General features: G+C 33.9%; 2 protein-coding genes and 1 non-coding gene across 3 annotated transcripts; 1 reads left to right on the top strand and 2 right to left on the bottom strand.

Annotated features, from left to right (window-relative positions):
* Positions 1-980: 980 nt before the first annotated feature.
* Positions 981-2,735, bottom strand: LOC113751272 (uncharacterized protein At4g22758). Its single transcript, XM_027295214.1, has 2 exons — positions 1,951-2,735; positions 981-1,412 (listed from the first exon to the last, which is right to left on the bottom strand). The coding sequence occupies exons 1-2, from the start codon at positions 2,180-2,182 to the stop codon at positions 1,228-1,230; spliced, it is 417 nt and encodes a 138-aa protein (XP_027151015.1). The 5' UTR covers positions 2,183-2,735; the 3' UTR covers positions 981-1,227.
* A 6,266-nt stretch (positions 2,736-9,001) lies between these two features.
* Positions 9,002-12,856, top strand: LOC113753708 (receptor-like kinase LIP2). The gene is made up of 6 exons (XM_027297935.1): positions 9,002-9,229; positions 9,864-10,101; positions 10,183-10,324; positions 10,416-10,537; positions 10,620-10,752; positions 12,314-12,856. The coding sequence occupies exons 1-6, from the start codon at positions 9,048-9,050 to the stop codon at positions 12,616-12,618; spliced, it is 1,122 nt and encodes a 373-aa protein (XP_027153736.1). The 5' UTR covers positions 9,002-9,047; the 3' UTR covers positions 12,619-12,856.
* A 2,966-nt stretch (positions 12,857-15,822) lies between these two features.
* Positions 15,823-15,929, bottom strand: LOC113754576. The gene has a single exon (XR_003465258.1). It is a non-coding gene; the product is annotated as a small nucleolar RNA R71 (small nucleolar RNA).
* Positions 15,930-16,240: the final 311 nt, after the last annotated feature.

The following is a 16,240-nucleotide window of genomic DNA, read 5'->3' as shown; positions in this document are numbered from 1 at the left end:
GGCTTTAAAAAGCTTTAATTATAGTTAAATCAATTGAAGGCATTGACCCTCCAAACCTTGATTAGTCGTTATTTAATGTCCATCATCCCACCCTAACCTGACCTAGCCGTCTTTCACAACCTTAAAGCTTTCATTTGAAAATTTTTTAAGCTTTAATTTAAAATATTTACGTTTGACCTTGTAGCTTGCAGATTAGTCAATTAATCCTGCTTTGTAATAGCAATTATTTAAATATGGTTTGTTAGTTAATTACCAGCCAAGCATATATTCTTGAAAGGATCTCTACTTATTTCAATAGAAGACAATCCCACATGACACGCGCCATCACATTCAAAGTAAAAGCAGTGGTTCGTTATATTCCTACTTCGCCGACTGTATTGCTCGGTCACAAAGCGAATTTAGTCAACATTAATGCTACAATTGAGCATCTTTTTATCGTTCACACCCAAAAGGACACCAGAAGCGAGTATTCTAATAGAAGTTCTATAGGAATCCAATTCCTTTTTAACTTGGAAGGCACGATTCAAACTTCTAGCTACGACTGGAAAAAGAATATACCCACAAAGATCCTGGTTTGATCAAAACCAACGTTGAAGCTGCACAAGGATTAGAAGGGTTGATTGGTTGAAACATTAGCACCATTGCACCTGAATTGGCATGCTCAGGCCTGCATCTTTGCTTCTTAGGAACTCTGAACAGCAAGTTCAGATCCTGTGCCATGAAGAGCTAAACTCTAAAACATTCAAGGCTCCAACAAGCATAACCATCTCACAGCACAGAACATTATACGCACCAGTTTATCACTGTCAATTTTACAAATCATCAGAAAGAAGCGAGCAAATTTCCCAGAATAACACTATAGCACTTGTAGGGATTTGATGTATGTGAAATTAGTTAGAATGATAAAATAGGCGACCATAAAGCGTGTATGATGCTGCAGAAAAAAATTTGGAAAAGTTGATCAATCCAAATAAACAATATTCAAAGGATCCCAAAGAAATGATGGAATTGATGGAAACGTCAACAACAGATTGATAAACAAAACATCTTACATTAGTAGGTAAAACCAACAATTCTTCAACTTTATTCTTCGACAAGGACATAGACCAACTGAAATCACAAAGATACCGAAACAAAAGGCTACTGTGCCAACACGGCGACAAAAAGTAGAAAACTCCGAACTTGCCAACAACTTTCAAGCCACAAGCCAGCTCTTACATCTTCAATTCAATGAGAAGAAACTTTGAGATTGAGTGATTTATTAAACCATGCCTTCCAATTTCCAGAACTCTTCCTAGACATAGAGGGAGAAGTCTGATTGCCATCACCACTCATCTTCTGTGTCTCTGGCTTCTTGCACAGCATGAAGTTGCGAAATCCAAGAGAACCAATTGTCTCCCATGGACTCAAAGCTGCAATCACACGGAGACGATGATTATCAGAGAACATGAATTATTAAAGCTGCAATGAAACCAAGCAAATACAATTGTCACTCAGTACAATAGAAACAACAATCCAACAACCATTTCAGCAGACTCACTACGAACCTAATGAAACAAAGCATCTCTCAAAGTGACAATGCAGAACCCAAAACCACCAATTTCAAATTTTACTGACATAGCTCTGTCCAATACAGAATTCAGTAGTACAAATTTACATTTTGGCAATCAGAAACCAGACTAGACTCACCACAAACATTGCTCAATTCCATTCCCAAACTAGATTAGTTCATCTAAACAACAATTCCAGAAATAACCCACAAATCAAATAGGAAAATGCACCTAAAATCAAAAGCCAGAAGCCAATATCTATTACCTTTTAGTACCTACTACAGAATACTAGACCTAAAAGGATCCATCTTCTATGAAAATTCCAGCTGAAAAAAATCAACCAACAACCTAATAATCTGTGCTAGAATTTCATTTGGATCAGATAGAATTAAAAGATTACCTTCAGTGGTGGCACAGGGGCAATAAAGCATGAAATTATTGAGATCAGTGCCGAGAACAGGGAGGCGACCCTCACGTGCATAAGATTTCAGAGCAGTATCAATTACAGCCGCCACAAGCTCCTCCTCATTCACCACAAATCGGATCGGACCAGCAGACCCCATTACAGTAATGCTTATCAGAAGCCTATTCCCCTTCGCCGCCCCCTGAGTTTTCTTCTTCTGCAGCAACATTTTTCTAGCTTTTTTTAAGCTTTTTTTCTCGAAAATAAAAAGAACCCAGAAAAGTTTTATGAAATCCCTTGAGGAAAATTGAAGAATTGAGGAATATAATCGGAAGAATTTAGAGGGATGTGGATGAAAAAAAAAAAAAAATCAGCTTTTCCCTGTTTTCAAGGGTCGACGCCGAGGCAGCGGTAATACCAGCCTTCTTTGCAAGATCCAAAGCCAAAGCAGAAGGATGTCAATAAAGAAGAAGAGACCCCCCTTCTTTGACGGCAAAGGGAGATCATTAACAAATTATCAAAGATTTCCACCATTCACAATAGCCCAAAACTGAAAACCAACGAAAAAGATTGGATTTTTCGATTGAATTGCCAAATGGGAGATTTTCTCAAAACCAGAAGAAGGGTTTTGTTTACCTCTTAAGGAAGAGGGGACTGCTACGAAAGGATTGTGAAAAGAATGAGGTTTTTATAGCAGGAAAGAGATAAGAGGTGGATTGGCGTTTTGCTTCTAGGGTTAGGGTTTGTTTGTTTGCGTTTTGTTTTGTGGTTTCTTGATTTTGATAGAAATCCGTGAATTGTATTGCCAGTTAGTTGAGAAAACTGTGGTAATATCCAGGCCCAGCCGACCCTGTGCGGTTCATGAACCGACTTGACTACTATTAGGACAAGTCAGAGCAATTACCTGTCGGTTGGGTACAGGACACTTTGCTGGGATTAGTTACTGATTGAAAGAGGGCATATTTTTCTCATGTTTTAATTTCTTTATTATCATGTGTTTTAGCGTTTAATGAGGTTTTGAGGGGTTGGTGATTTCTATGTATCAAACATATCTCCAACTCTTGAATGTTTGTATTGAGGTTTTATGGTGTCAATTGTCATAAGGAGATTAGTTAGTTATTGCTGGCTGGACTAGTATCTCATTTTATTTAACGGTTTGTGAACATCCGTTAAAATATATTTCAGGTATTATATTTTTAAAAATATAAGATTAATTAAGAAAAGTAAATAAATAGAAGCGAAGGTAAGTAAGATTAAATAAAAAAAGTATATAAATGCAAGAGAAAATAATAATTGTTAATATGTGTATATATATATATATATACATATGTTTAATGACTACCATAAAGGCACTTGTTAGAAAAATTCATTATTTAGTTACAACTATTTTATGATTTTTATTTATAATAATTGTTAATATGTATGTATGTGTGTGTGTGTGTATATATATATATATATATATATATATATAGTAGGTTAGGTGAATGCTAGATGTGTTAATAACTGTCATAAAGGCACCCATTAGAAAAAATCCATTATTTAGTTACAACTATTTTATGATTTTTATTTTAGAAGTATGAAAAGTTCTTGGCTAAAATATGCAAATTTTACAAAGATAAAGTGTAAGGTCACCAAATTTTTCATAATTTCAATTAACTCACTATAATTTCAATTAGTGCACCAAAATCCTCAAGTGCTTCATTTTGACAACTCCGTCTAATAATTCGATTAAGAAACAGTTTACAGCACATATCGTGCACATGATATTTATGGTACATTTTTGGCATCTTACCCATTCAAGTGATGAACCGTAGCTCGAAGTCATTACTGTCCATCGATTATCTTTCTTTTTTATTATTTTATTTTTTTTAACCATGTAAAAATTCATTTATAATTAGATTAAAATCATCGTATCAACACAATTAGATGCATGACATATAATTTGAATTTGAATTTAAAATTCAAATTTTGCATATGTATCGTATATCCAACAGTGATAATATATACACTGTCAGTGTGTATAAGATTTATTTTAAACAAAGAATTAATCTTCTATACATCGACAGTGTATACACTTTCACCGTTAGATGCATGACATATAATTTGAATTTGAATTTGAATTTAAAATTCAAATTTTACATATGTATCATATATCCAACCGTGATAATTTATGCACTGTCACTATATATAAGACGTACTCAAAAACAAATCTTTGAAATAAATCAAACTTAATTCATCAAAGAATCAAAATGTTTTCTAGGTTGAATAAAACCTAGCTAGGACCATAGGACTTTTTATGCCTAGCTTTGGTGACCGTGTGCCGGTAAGGGTGCCGACGGCAAAAGCAACAAGAGACGGTAGTGTTTTGCTTCCAGATTTTAAGAAAACCCATCCACCTTTTCGTCACAGGTATGATGAAAAATGGGTTTCAAAAATTGTATTCAAGTCCCTAAATTTTTCTCTTCTTTTGTATCTGTAACCAATTTTCCATAGTTTTGCAATTTAACCCCATTTAGTGTAACTTTAATGTAGCAAAAAGTCGATAATGCCTCAGCACATGTACAGTGCACCTCATGTGAGCATAGTCCCTTTCATCTAAATGATTTATTAGACAAAATGATCAAAATGGAGCATTTCAAGTGTTTAGTGGGCTATTAGGTGTGACAAAAAAAATGGTATAGTGAATTAGATAAGATTTTGAAAACATTCGGTAACTTATAACACTTAACCCTATTGGATATATATGCATCTTATAACACTTTACCCTATTGGATATATCTTATGTTATATTTTATATGCACGGATTGCACCCAAAGTTATCATTTGTAGCCTTATTGAAAGGAAAAACTTGGGAGAAGTGTGATCATACGCTCATAAAAATGAGAATATAAACACACTCTTTACCCCAAAAAAATTTCTAAATTACAACTTTTGGAGAGCTATGACCTCAATGTATACATTTTTCTGCTGAACTCAAATAATCATTGAAGTTAGCCTTAGAATGATTGTATTACATTGGATATTATTGAAATAGGTTGCGGATTGAATCAATTGGATAGTCAATGTTGCAAAGTCAGAATTATGTATTTTTAGGGGGTATTTTGTAATTGAAACTATTTACAATTTGACCAATTAAAATATGTATGAGAACCCAGATTCGCATTATGATTATGTTTTATATTGGTAAACTATTTCAAAGGCTAGAACGCTTCCACATGAATTAGAGCAACTACAAATGCTTGTGTGGTGACCTTCATATAGCATTTAAGACGCCAAATTGGAGATATGAGAATTCTACGAGAGAGAAATCTCTATTATACACTGAATCTGATTGCACAATCAAGAATGTGATACCATGTGAAACTTCCTGTCTCGGGGATTCTTGTCGTCAATGTAAATCTATTTTTATTCCAATAAAATCAATCATACGTACGAGGATTGACCAAATGTAAAACACAAGGAATTGTGTTCACACCAGCAAGAAGTTCCATGATTTCCTATCTTTTTTTTTTAATCAATTGTCACCTTCTACTCTACTCCTACAGTTCTATTCTAGCCTATTCTAAAGGCGTGATTCAACTGAGTTAAAGAAAATCAACGGAAACTGAATCACTATCGGATCATACGAGTGCATTACTTACTCATATAAATTTTAAAAAACCACATTTACAATAAAGTAATAGATGGTATGATTTGAACTCTTGACTTTCCACTCTGCAAAGACTCTAAGTCTTTTATGGTCATAGTTATTCATACACCGAATCAATAATAGTTGAGAAATTACAGCAGACAAAACCATGTGGTGCTTTAAACCCATTAGCTATCTCTGTTTTGCTAGGTTGATAATGCAAGAGCCAATCCTATTGGTGCAATGTGATCTGTGTCAGGTTTAGTACAAAAGGACAAGTCAGGGGAAATAAAATTTTTAGATATGATCTGAATGTGCAATGCTTCGTCTCTTGGCCGTGAAGTAATGTGCCAATGCCATGAGATCAAGGAAAAAAAAACTTCCTAATTGGACTTGCGAAATTAAAACCATAGTATTAGAACCATTAGATAAGAAAGTCAAAACTGACTTGAACAAAATAGTTCAGCAAAACAAAGAATTTGAACCGATACTTATGACAATCTTGAAGAGACTACGGCCTTGTTTGATTTAGTACTCAATAGATTTAATAGATTTTAATATATCAGAAACATATGATAACTAAAATTGAATATTTGAATTAATTAAATGGTATTGAATTTTCTCGACAAAATTTCTTCCTAAAAATAAGTGATAAGCTATTCATTTGTCACTTAATATGAAATACATCAAATTTAGTACTTAACAATTCAATAACTTAATTGATTCAGATTTCAGATTTCAGTTTTATTAAATGCACCCTAAGTTACAAGGTTCCGATTTTGTTGGTGTTTTAGGTCTCATCCTATTGAACAATTTCACTATACTTCTATATATTTCTAGTGCTTTCACTATATTCCAATTATCAGTCTTCTGATAATCATGCCTAAAGGAGTTAAAATCAAATATTCTTATTTTTTTTGTCTCTGCAACGTGGATGATGATATGGTTCGGTTTCTTTTCTTCTTGATGTGGTGATCGCGATAGCAAACATGTTAATAGCTTAAAAAGCTGAACATCCCAAAGATTATACAACTAGGAAGTGTCATGCCATGATTGTCCGTATATATGGGTGCCACTTTAAGACTATGTTGTGCATCCTTGCAGATTCTGTGCATGTATCCATGTTATTATTGATTTGAGTTAGTTCCATGGACGATTTGTAGAACAACCAGGCTGAATGCAGTTATTCATGTACAGAGCATGTTAATTTGGTAAAGCTCATATTTGCTGTTTTAGGATCCGAATTTTTTATATTCTGTAAGTTTATACCACCAATGTTATTACTTTGAATTCTCATGGATTCCACCATGATTTGAACTTCTGCCCTTCCCAATTTCCCATTGAGCACTTTCTGTTGTTCCCTTCTAGTTCTGTCATCACAGCTTGCATGGATTCCTACTGGCCACCACTGATTATTCCCCATTTTGTCTTCCACCACTGATTTCTATTGTAAAAGCAAAGTTAACAATAATATCCGTAACTTTAATGTTGATATGCCAGTAGACCGCCATACCAATTTCCCATTTCCTCAATAATAAAACAATCATCATATTGGAATCTTTTCTTTTTTACTTTTTCCATATAAGCCAACCTATTTTTTTTTCAGTTCCACACAAGAAAATGATACGTGGGGAGTGGAGTCTACAGACTTTCTTGAGCTGGAAAACTGTCAAGGAGCTTCCAGCAGAACCTAATACTTTGATGGTTCATGGGGGACCTAGTAAGGCTGGTTCCCTCCACCTCAACAGCTCAACTTGGTGAGTTACCTCATTAGTGATGATGAGTCACTCATCTGTTTCTTCCTTTGTGGTACTGTCGGTTCAATTTCCATGCCAGTGTCTTCATCCCTCCCCTGAATTTTCCTCTCGCCTGTTACAGCCACTGATTAATTATCCAAGCCACACTTGCAACACATGGTAAGGATGAGAATTCATGATGCCGAAGCAATTAGCCAGGAAATTTATTAGATTCCCTTTTATCTTAATTTTTTGTTTATAAACTGATGTGTAACGAATGCAAAAGGCAAAGAAAGGAGTACTATTTTTTTTGCACCTTCATCGCAAAGTACAACCCTGTGGAAAAGAAGAAATCAAGAGAGAGTCGAAAAGTCCTCTGTAAAGGCTAACTACAGGGAGGCAGTGACCAAGATGCAGTAACACACAAACAGAGAAAAGCAATGAATTGAGAAAATGAGAAAAGAAAACAGAGGCTAAGCGAAGCAACACACTAGATAGAAACGGAAAGGAAGTAAGACACCAACAAGGAATAAACCATTTCCTGCTACAAACTGGAATTTCTATCACAGCAGATTTCCTGTTTTTCCGTTTTCTTTTCTCAGGGACTAGAACGAAGAACCAAAAAAAAAAAGAAGCTAGATTGATGTTCGGAAAAGGAGATTGGCTAAGGGATTCTCATATGATAGATACTTTATCACCATCCATCCGGATAACATTTGTTGAGAACTAGCTCATCGCTGTATTGTGTAAGAGCAACCATTTTCATATCATTTAGTTTTAATATTTATCTTATAGTTAGTATTTTAAATTTTGTTGAATTTGTTGTTTTAGTTCTTTTGTATCCATATTCATCTAGAACCAAAATTTCAAAAAAAAAAAAAAAAGGTGCAAATTCACGGACAAATAACTCATAGGCAAATAGAATGTGAAAATGGTGTTTATTACGTGTCTTTGAGTCGTACAATCCAAATACAAGACTCGATGGCGATTCTAATAAAATTACTACTATTATGCGCAAGATGTTACTTGGACCATTCGAATATGTGATTATTGTTCATAATCTCATAAACTAAGAAGTTGTTTGATAATCCAATTCACTACTTAAATTTAATAGGTTCAAATTTGGACATGTACAGATGTATTTTATAACAAAAAAATAAAATATTTTAATTAATTAAGTGCTTCTGAATTACCCAGGTAAAACTTATTTCATAAAATAAGTGATAAATTATTGACTTATGATTTAATGCAAAATACGCTCAAATATTAAGATTTAATACTTAATAATTTCAAATTTCAAAGTTGAGATTTCGATTTTATCAAATGCAAGGAATATTTTGCCCTTTTAGGTTCCAACTTTTATACTCTCCAAGTTTTGACCATTTATGGTTTTTTCTTTTTCTTTTTTTTTTTTAAATTCCCACTGAGTGCAGGGTGACTTGAACTTCTGTATTATTAGCGCCTAATGTTGGACTATATATTTTTGGTCTGAAGAAAACAAATGAAAATAATGCATAGTTCCTAGTTGCCAACTAGGTGCAAATTATTATCTTTATAACCCTAAAAAATAAAAATTAAAAAATGAAATAAAATGAGTGACGCAGATGGACCTCATGTAATTTGGACCCATCCGGCCAGTCCATAGTCCAGCCCAGTGTAAACCCTGGGGAAAACTCAACTCAAAAGTTTTCTGAAGCGTAGAGTCCTTTCTCTTTGCTCTAAATCGTTTAATGATGGAAGAAGAAGAAGAATCATCACAATTTCTGAGCGAATTGGAAAAGCTTCGTTACGAACCTTATTACTACCAAGAGGACAACATCTTGAAATCTCCCTATTTTCAGCCGATTCACTTCCTCAATCCAAGTTCTCTATTCAAGGAGTTCAAGAAAAAAGCGGAAGAATTTCGTGAAATGTATATGTCCTTATAAATCAGGGTTATGTCTTTGAATTGTGGATCTTATTCTTGAGTCTTGCAATACATCGAAGGCCCTTGACATGTTTATTTGATTTTACTTGCATGTTTTTCTTGATACTGGCTGGGATTAATTGCAGATCATTGTTTTCGTTTTCATTACGTTCAAAATTGCAGGTTGACGATCTTCTGTTTCGTTGCAAACCCCACTGTGCATTAATGCGCTTTTATTCGCCTTTTAATTGAAAAAAGAAAGAGAAAAACATTTTCTATTGTAATCCATGGCTGTAAAGATTTGAAAGTGCATAAAAAAATATGCTTTTTTCTTTGCTAGTGTTTAGAGCTTTTCTTTGGCACTCCAATTGCCATCGCTTTGCTGCAGCCACCAGGAACTGGCCACAGCAAGTGGTGATAAAATGTCTTATGACTTAGAGGTTATTGAGGCTCTTTTGAGGTGCCATAGGTTTCATTGCCAGCCGTATTTCATTTATGTAATTCACACATGTACACCTTGTTGTTGGAAGTTTCCATCTCATTCACTATTTTCAGGATCTGCTTTACCATCTTCTATTTACTTTTGCTTGCTTTTCTGTATTGCTTTTGTGTCTAATCTACTCATAAATGCATTGCTTAGAAACAAAATTGATGGCAAGGACTTGGATACTGTAAAATATTGTGACTTCTCTATGTTGAACGAGATTACTGATGGGTTCAAGAAAGAGAACTTTGTTCAAAAAGCTTTGTGTGGTAGCTTGTACAGAGGTAATATTCGGCTAGGTTCAAGAACCCAACAAGTGCTGGTGAAGACGTGGGATTTTTACGAAATCCCTGGTAGGACAGTTGACTATCCTGTGTATCCTTCTATATTCTCTGTATGTACACATTTTTTAGTTTTGCTTGAGTTAAATTATCAGATTTTAATGGTAGCTAGTAATCAAGGCTTTGTATGATAGGCTGAACTCAATCGACTTATCCAAAAGGAATTGAAAGGACATGACAATTTGGTGAACCTGATTGGATATTGCTTTGACAAGAAGCTTGCAGTGGTATATGAAGCTAAAGCTGATAGAGTCTTGTCTCAGGAGCTCAACTCCGGTACTTTGCTCACCTACACATTGTTTGCTTTGTCATGTAAATAGATTTTGCGGTAGTATTTTATACTTATGTTATCAGTGATCAAATTTAGATAACTTTGATTGGGATGAGCGAATGAAAGTGGCGCTTCAGTTAGCGAAGTTTTTAGAGTGGTTGCATGATAACCACATTCTACTTGGTGCTCTTGATGCTAGTTTGATTCTGCTAGATGAGGTTGGATATACTATTGTATTTCTCATTATTTCTTATAAATCACTCTCTTATTAGGGGTCAGCTAGTATTCTTTCATTTGCAGGAATATAATGTAGCATTATTTGAGTTGGGTCTTCATCGGTGCGTATTGGACCCTAGCAATGGAGCATCTACAGGTGTTCTCAAGTGGATTTATTCTATTTTTGCTCCAGACCCAGTTGTTAAAGATGACTCAGGCATGTATCCTCATCTTATATGCTCAACTATGAACGTTGTTGTGTGCATCATAAGCTCCATTCTGTAAGGAGTTGTATGTATTTTGGTTTCTTAGAAAATGAATTAGTGGTCTTTGTGGGTAATTATTTTTGGTCTAAGTTGCTAAGAGATCTTGAAGCAAACTATGAAGGTTCTCTTTCTAGGATTTCGGGCTTAAAAACCCAGGTAATCATATAGTGTAATGGTTGTCTTGTTACATTCTCCGCCCCAACCATCTCGAAGAATTTTTGTGGGTGTACTTTGCCTCCTCAAAAAATCCCTATGGTGTCGTTTTTTGGTTTTCTTATTGGAAGCTATAATGTTGTCAAAAGTGAACATTTATCTTTATAGCACTGTTATATTGATGAAGTGTGATTGGTTCTGCCAGTATGTGTGATTGGTTGTGTTATGCTCAACAAACCAGGTTTTGAAAAACAATTTACTTCAAATTTCATTCAAGGTTTTCCATAATTTCTTCTTAATTAGTCGCCTCAACCATCTTATTCTCCTTCTAATTTGAAAAGGTCAGAGAGTGCCATGCCCAATTTTGATTTTTCCAACTCCTCCTATGAGGACACAAATCAAGGTGAAACCTTTATCCTAGCTGGGAGAGGATCTGCTGCATCCATTTTAGAATTGTTTCAGAAAGTTCTTTTTTTAAAAAAAAAAAAAATCTTTGAAGCGAAGTGCAACAAAATTTTACTTTCATTTGTGATAGTTTTTTAAATTGAGTTGGCAACTGAATGACTTAAAGATTTAAAGAGCTTTTCTTGCATGAAGATAGTGAATCTTTATGATCTGTCATTTAAAGAATTGGTTCAAACATGAACTTGCAAAATTAATGATATCTAAATTAGAGGAAGGAGATAGCTTATGTGATACTTCTTATCTTGAGTTTCTTCTATTTTTGAGCTTGTTGCAATATAATATGCAGGCGATATCCTGAATTTAATTGTGTCTCTGTTTTTCATGTTCACCAGTCATGCAAAAAGGGGATGAGGTGTATACAGGGTTCTTTGAACTTTGCTGATCTCATAATCCCTTTGTAGAATTTAATTAGATTTATATTTTTATCCTTTGTGTTTGTGTTTATTTAAAAGTCAAAATACAGTTTGCTTGACCTTTTAGCTTCATGTTGCAGTTGCAAAATAATGAGAATTTCCACATGCACTACATGCATGAAGGGCTTTAGTAGTATAACCTGACATGAGATACACCCCATAACCAATGCTTTAACCTTTTTTGGTGATATTTTTTGGCAAAATGATACCTTTTCTTTTCGTCATCTGTATTACACCAAACTGTTATTTTTGTATTATGCACATGAAATGCCGTATTCAGCCATTTGTTTTCGTGTTTAATGAGATGCTTTTTAGTTGAATATTTTTGATAGAATGGCTTCGGACGTTCTTTCAAGTGTATAGACTTATAAATGCCTTGTTTGAACTAAGTTGCTTTTCATTTGGTGGCACGAATCTTTAAATAATTAGGATAGATTTATAAAACAGCTATCTGATTCTGATATTGTTTCAAACGTTGTAGATCTATGGACTTCTAAATCAGAGGTTTTTGCCTACGGTTGTGTACTCTGTCAGCTGATAATGAAAAAGTATTATCAGTCCAACTGTAGTCTGAGTACAATTGCACGGTCAAGTTTTCGCGAAAATCAAGCATCTCTTGTCAATGAAGATTTTCATGTGAATGCAGCTGCTGGATATAAAATCACAGAATTGGCAAGGAAATGTTTGCAACATGATCCAGTTGACCGAGTAGATATGCGACATGTCGTTAATTTCTTAGAGCAATTGACTCTTGATCAAAAAGCCAAGAAACAGCGAACCAACTGAAAACTTTGCTCAGTTTTTTCTGAAGTTAGTGGTGACTGTCTGGTGATAAATCCCTTTTTTTTTATTTCAACATTGCAACTTTGTTGTCTGGTTTATGTTTTGGAACCTTTGGAAGGGAAAAAGTATAATATTGCCAGGCAGACTTTTTGAATCCTTCCAAACCCATCAAACATGTCTCACTATTAGTACTCTTATTTGTTGAAAGTCAATATTTCAAATATTCTGGTCAATGTGTTTGCCTTATTCCATTTACTAGAATCCCATAATTCTTGTGACTGCATAAATATATTTCTAGTTATTAATGATGAAGAGCTCAATTCTGTAACAGTTATTCATAGTATTGTTGGGGTATAATTCTGTAGTGCATTATAATTCAAGGTAAAACGACTTTGAAAGCCTTCTAAATTCCTCTGTATTAGTCGCAGCCGTTTCAGATTAATCATTCTTTTTTCGTACTAAAGTCAGTGTTTTGAAAACAGGCCCCGACCGGATCGGCCAACCGCGAACCGGTCATGGCATCGGTCTGGTTCTATGTTAGAGTTGGCTTTGTCAGAAAATCGGTCAAAACCGGTCAACTCGTGAAAAATCGCTGAATCAGATTGAACCGGTGATTTTCAGTTTTCAAGTTTCCCTCTTTTTTTTTTTTTTTAAGTTTTACAAAATGCAATTATCAAACTTCGATCTCAAGACCTTTGTAATTGAAAACCAATGTAGTAACAATTACATCATCATATCTTATTAGTTTTTTTTATAACTTATTTATATAAAACAAACATCCATATTTCTTTTTTTCATTTTTTTTTACAAAATTTCATCCTTTTATGGCTCTCTCTCTCTCTCTCTCTCTCTCTTCTTTTTTCTTTTGTCACTCTCTTTTTAATCAAACCTCTTTAGTTTTAATTTATTGATATTTTCTTCCATCTTTTAATTTTATTTTTGCCCATTAAATTGAAAAAAGTTAAAAAATAATTATTTTTCTTTAACCCAAATTATTTAATGCCACAACCACTCATTTTTTGTTTCTTATCAAGTTTGCATTTTTATTTTCGATTCTCTTGACTTCTTCAAATTCCAAACTTTCTTTTTTAAATTGCAATCTCTAAATTAAAATTTAAGTTCACAATGTCTAAATTCTCATATACGTGAATTTTGTATAATTTCAAAATATTGTGATATTTTTGGGTTAGATTTAAGTTTTTTTGGTAGATATAATTGAAATTGAGATGAAATTTATTTGTTTTAACTTATAATTTAAAAATTTTATATTTGAAAATTCAAGTTATTCAAAAATAGTAAACTTTTCATCATATAAAGTTTTAAATTAGTCCATTGCATGTCTTATTCTGTGCATATATATATTTATATAAATTATTTTTTAAAAAATTCATTGAATCGAGGTCGAACCGGTCTGACCGGTTGAATCTCGACCCTTTCACTTCACCGGTTCAATTGACGGTTCAGGTTTTCAAACATTGACTAAAGTCGCATTCTATATTTTTGTTCTCAGGTTTGGGTGAGTAACAGATTATGGATGACACATGAAACTGGCTTGTAAATCGGATGTGTTTTTACCTTTACTTCTGAATTTTCGCGTGGGATTTTCTTCATAGAGATGAACTAAATCTTTTTTTCTAGCCAAGAAACTACGGAGGTTTTGATTCGTCTAAAAATTGTGAGATCGAATTAATTTTATTTATTCCTCTTATTTATTGGTATTTGCATATTCTTTGATTGTAGTGCTTATGGTTGTTTAATTAATTGATTATCTTGGATCCGGATAATGAATTGATTTAGTAACCTATTGTCAATTGGAGCATTAAATTCGTAATTGTTTAATTGCTCTAAAATAGTGACAACTGGCATGATTAGATTTGTGTTAGGGGAATGCGCAGGCTAATCTAAAATGACCCTGGTAGTCCATTATTTGATTAGAATAGGGCTCCTGTAATACGTAAGGTAATTGGGGAATTAAATCTTACGGGCGTACCTAGAATTATTTCTCAATTAGAGTAGTAATTAACAGGTGTATCTTAATCACCGACACAGTAAGAAGTGGTTGACTGTCATCGCTTGTTTGACAGTTATAACCTATTTATTAGTAAATAATTGGAATTACATTTGCATCAATGATCAATTAAGTGAACAGTTGCTGAAGTTATTTCTTGGCTAAATCTCTAATTATTATTAATCTGATTTTAGTAAATTGTCATTTAATTTTTAACTAGGTATTTGTTTCTATTTGAACTATTTTAATTGTCACCGTTTATACAAAAACACTCCCTTGTTACTTTGAATTTCAAAAGAGACAAATATCCCAAATTCCTGAGGAGACGACCTTACTTGCTCTTTATACAAATCAATAATTTCTTGTTAATAAGCAATCCTATTCTGGTATATCGGATTAAACAAACTCTTCGAAAACATGGTGAATCAAATAATCTATTGTACATCTAGAGTCTCTACTCCAGTATTTAGAATTGGGTTACAACTACTTTAATTGGTAATTAGGTTCATTTTTATTATTGCACAAGTATCGACAATCTGTCAATTTTTGGCGCAGTTACCGGGGAGTGGCATTAGTTTATTTGTTTCTTTTTAAGTTCATTCTTGTTCTAATTTTCTGGTACTTTTCTAGTATATGTCTCATTTTTCTCGTACAAGTGAATTGATTTTTAACACTGAGGTAGAGAAGACTGCACGGAGAACACGAAAAGAGACCAGACAGCTTAGAGAGGAGCAATCTAGTGCTACATCTCAAAGATTTGATCCGAAAGTTGTAGCAAGAAGTTCATTTGGTTATATTTCGAGTGATTCGGATCGAGAAGAAGTTGCTATGGCTAATGCACGAATACTAAGGGAGTTGGTTGCCCCTAATTTAAATCAGCAGCCATTATACATTAATTTTCCAAGTTTGAATGATAACAACCCATTTGAGTTAAAATCTGGTGTAATTCATCTCTTGTCATCTTTCCATGATTTATCAAGTAAGAAGCCTCATAAGCACTTGCAAGAGTTCGATGTCATTTGTAACAGTTTTAAACTCCCGAAAATTACAGAAGAATAGATAAAAATGAGGGCATTCCCCTTCTTTCTCAAGGATTTGCAAAAAACTGGCTGTACTACCTTTCTCTAGGTAGTATCACCACTTGAGAGCAGCTGAAGAAAAAATTCTTAGAAAAATATTTTCTTGCATCTCGAGCAGTAAGTCTAAGGAATGAGATATGTGGTATCAAGTAACATCTAGGAGAGACGCTCTATGATTACTGGGAGCGATTCAAGAAATTATGCATTAAGTGTCTCCAGCACCAAATAAGTGAGCAATTGCTCATCCAGTATTTTATGATGGGCTACTTTTCAAATACAGGAATATTATTGATGCTGCAAGTGGAGGGGCGTTGGTGAACAAGACTTCTCGAGAAGCGTGGGAGTTGATTGAAGGGATAGCTGAGAACTCGTAGTAATTCGGTACAAAAGAGGATGTCCCGATACACAGAGTGAATGAGATAGAAACATCCTCTATCCAACAGTAATTGACGAAATTAACGTCCTTTGTTAGGTAATTGGCTGTATTTATGCACCACAGGCCAAGGTGTGTAAAATTTGTACTACCATGGGTCATTCT

Source organism: Coffea eugenioides, chromosome 11, assembly GCF_003713205.1.
Source record: "Coffea eugenioides isolate CCC68of chromosome 11, Ceug_1.0, whole genome shotgun sequence".
NCBI classification, from domain to species: Eukaryota; Viridiplantae; Streptophyta; class Magnoliopsida; order Gentianales; family Rubiaceae; genus Coffea; species Coffea eugenioides.
The sequence above is the reverse complement of the archived record's forward strand: the minus strand, read 5'-3'. Positions and strand labels throughout refer to the sequence as shown.

What these genes read in the sequence shown, in the direction of transcription:
- LOC113751272 (XM_027295214.1), bottom strand. Translation starts at nt 2,182, where the DNA reads ATGTTGCTGCAGAAGAAGAAAACTCAGGGGGCGGCGAAGGGGAATAGG. An exon ending in CCCCTGTGCCACCACTGAAG is followed by an intron (nt 1,413 to 1,950) that starts GTAATCTTTTAA and finishes GTGTGATTGCAG; the next exon opens with CTTTGAGTCCATGGGAGACA.
- LOC113753708 (XM_027297935.1), top strand. Translation starts at nt 9,048, where the DNA reads ATGATGGAAGAAGAAGAAGAATCATCACAATTTCTGAGCGAATTGGAA. An exon ending in GTCTCAGGAGCTCAACTCCG is followed by an intron (nt 10,325 to 10,415) that starts GTACTTTGCTCA and finishes GATCAAATTTAG; the next exon opens with ATAACTTTGATTGGGATGAG. An exon ending in AGTTGTTAAAGATGACTCAG is followed by an intron (nt 10,753 to 12,313) that starts GCATGTATCCTC and finishes CAAACGTTGTAG; the next exon opens with ATCTATGGACTTCTAAATCA.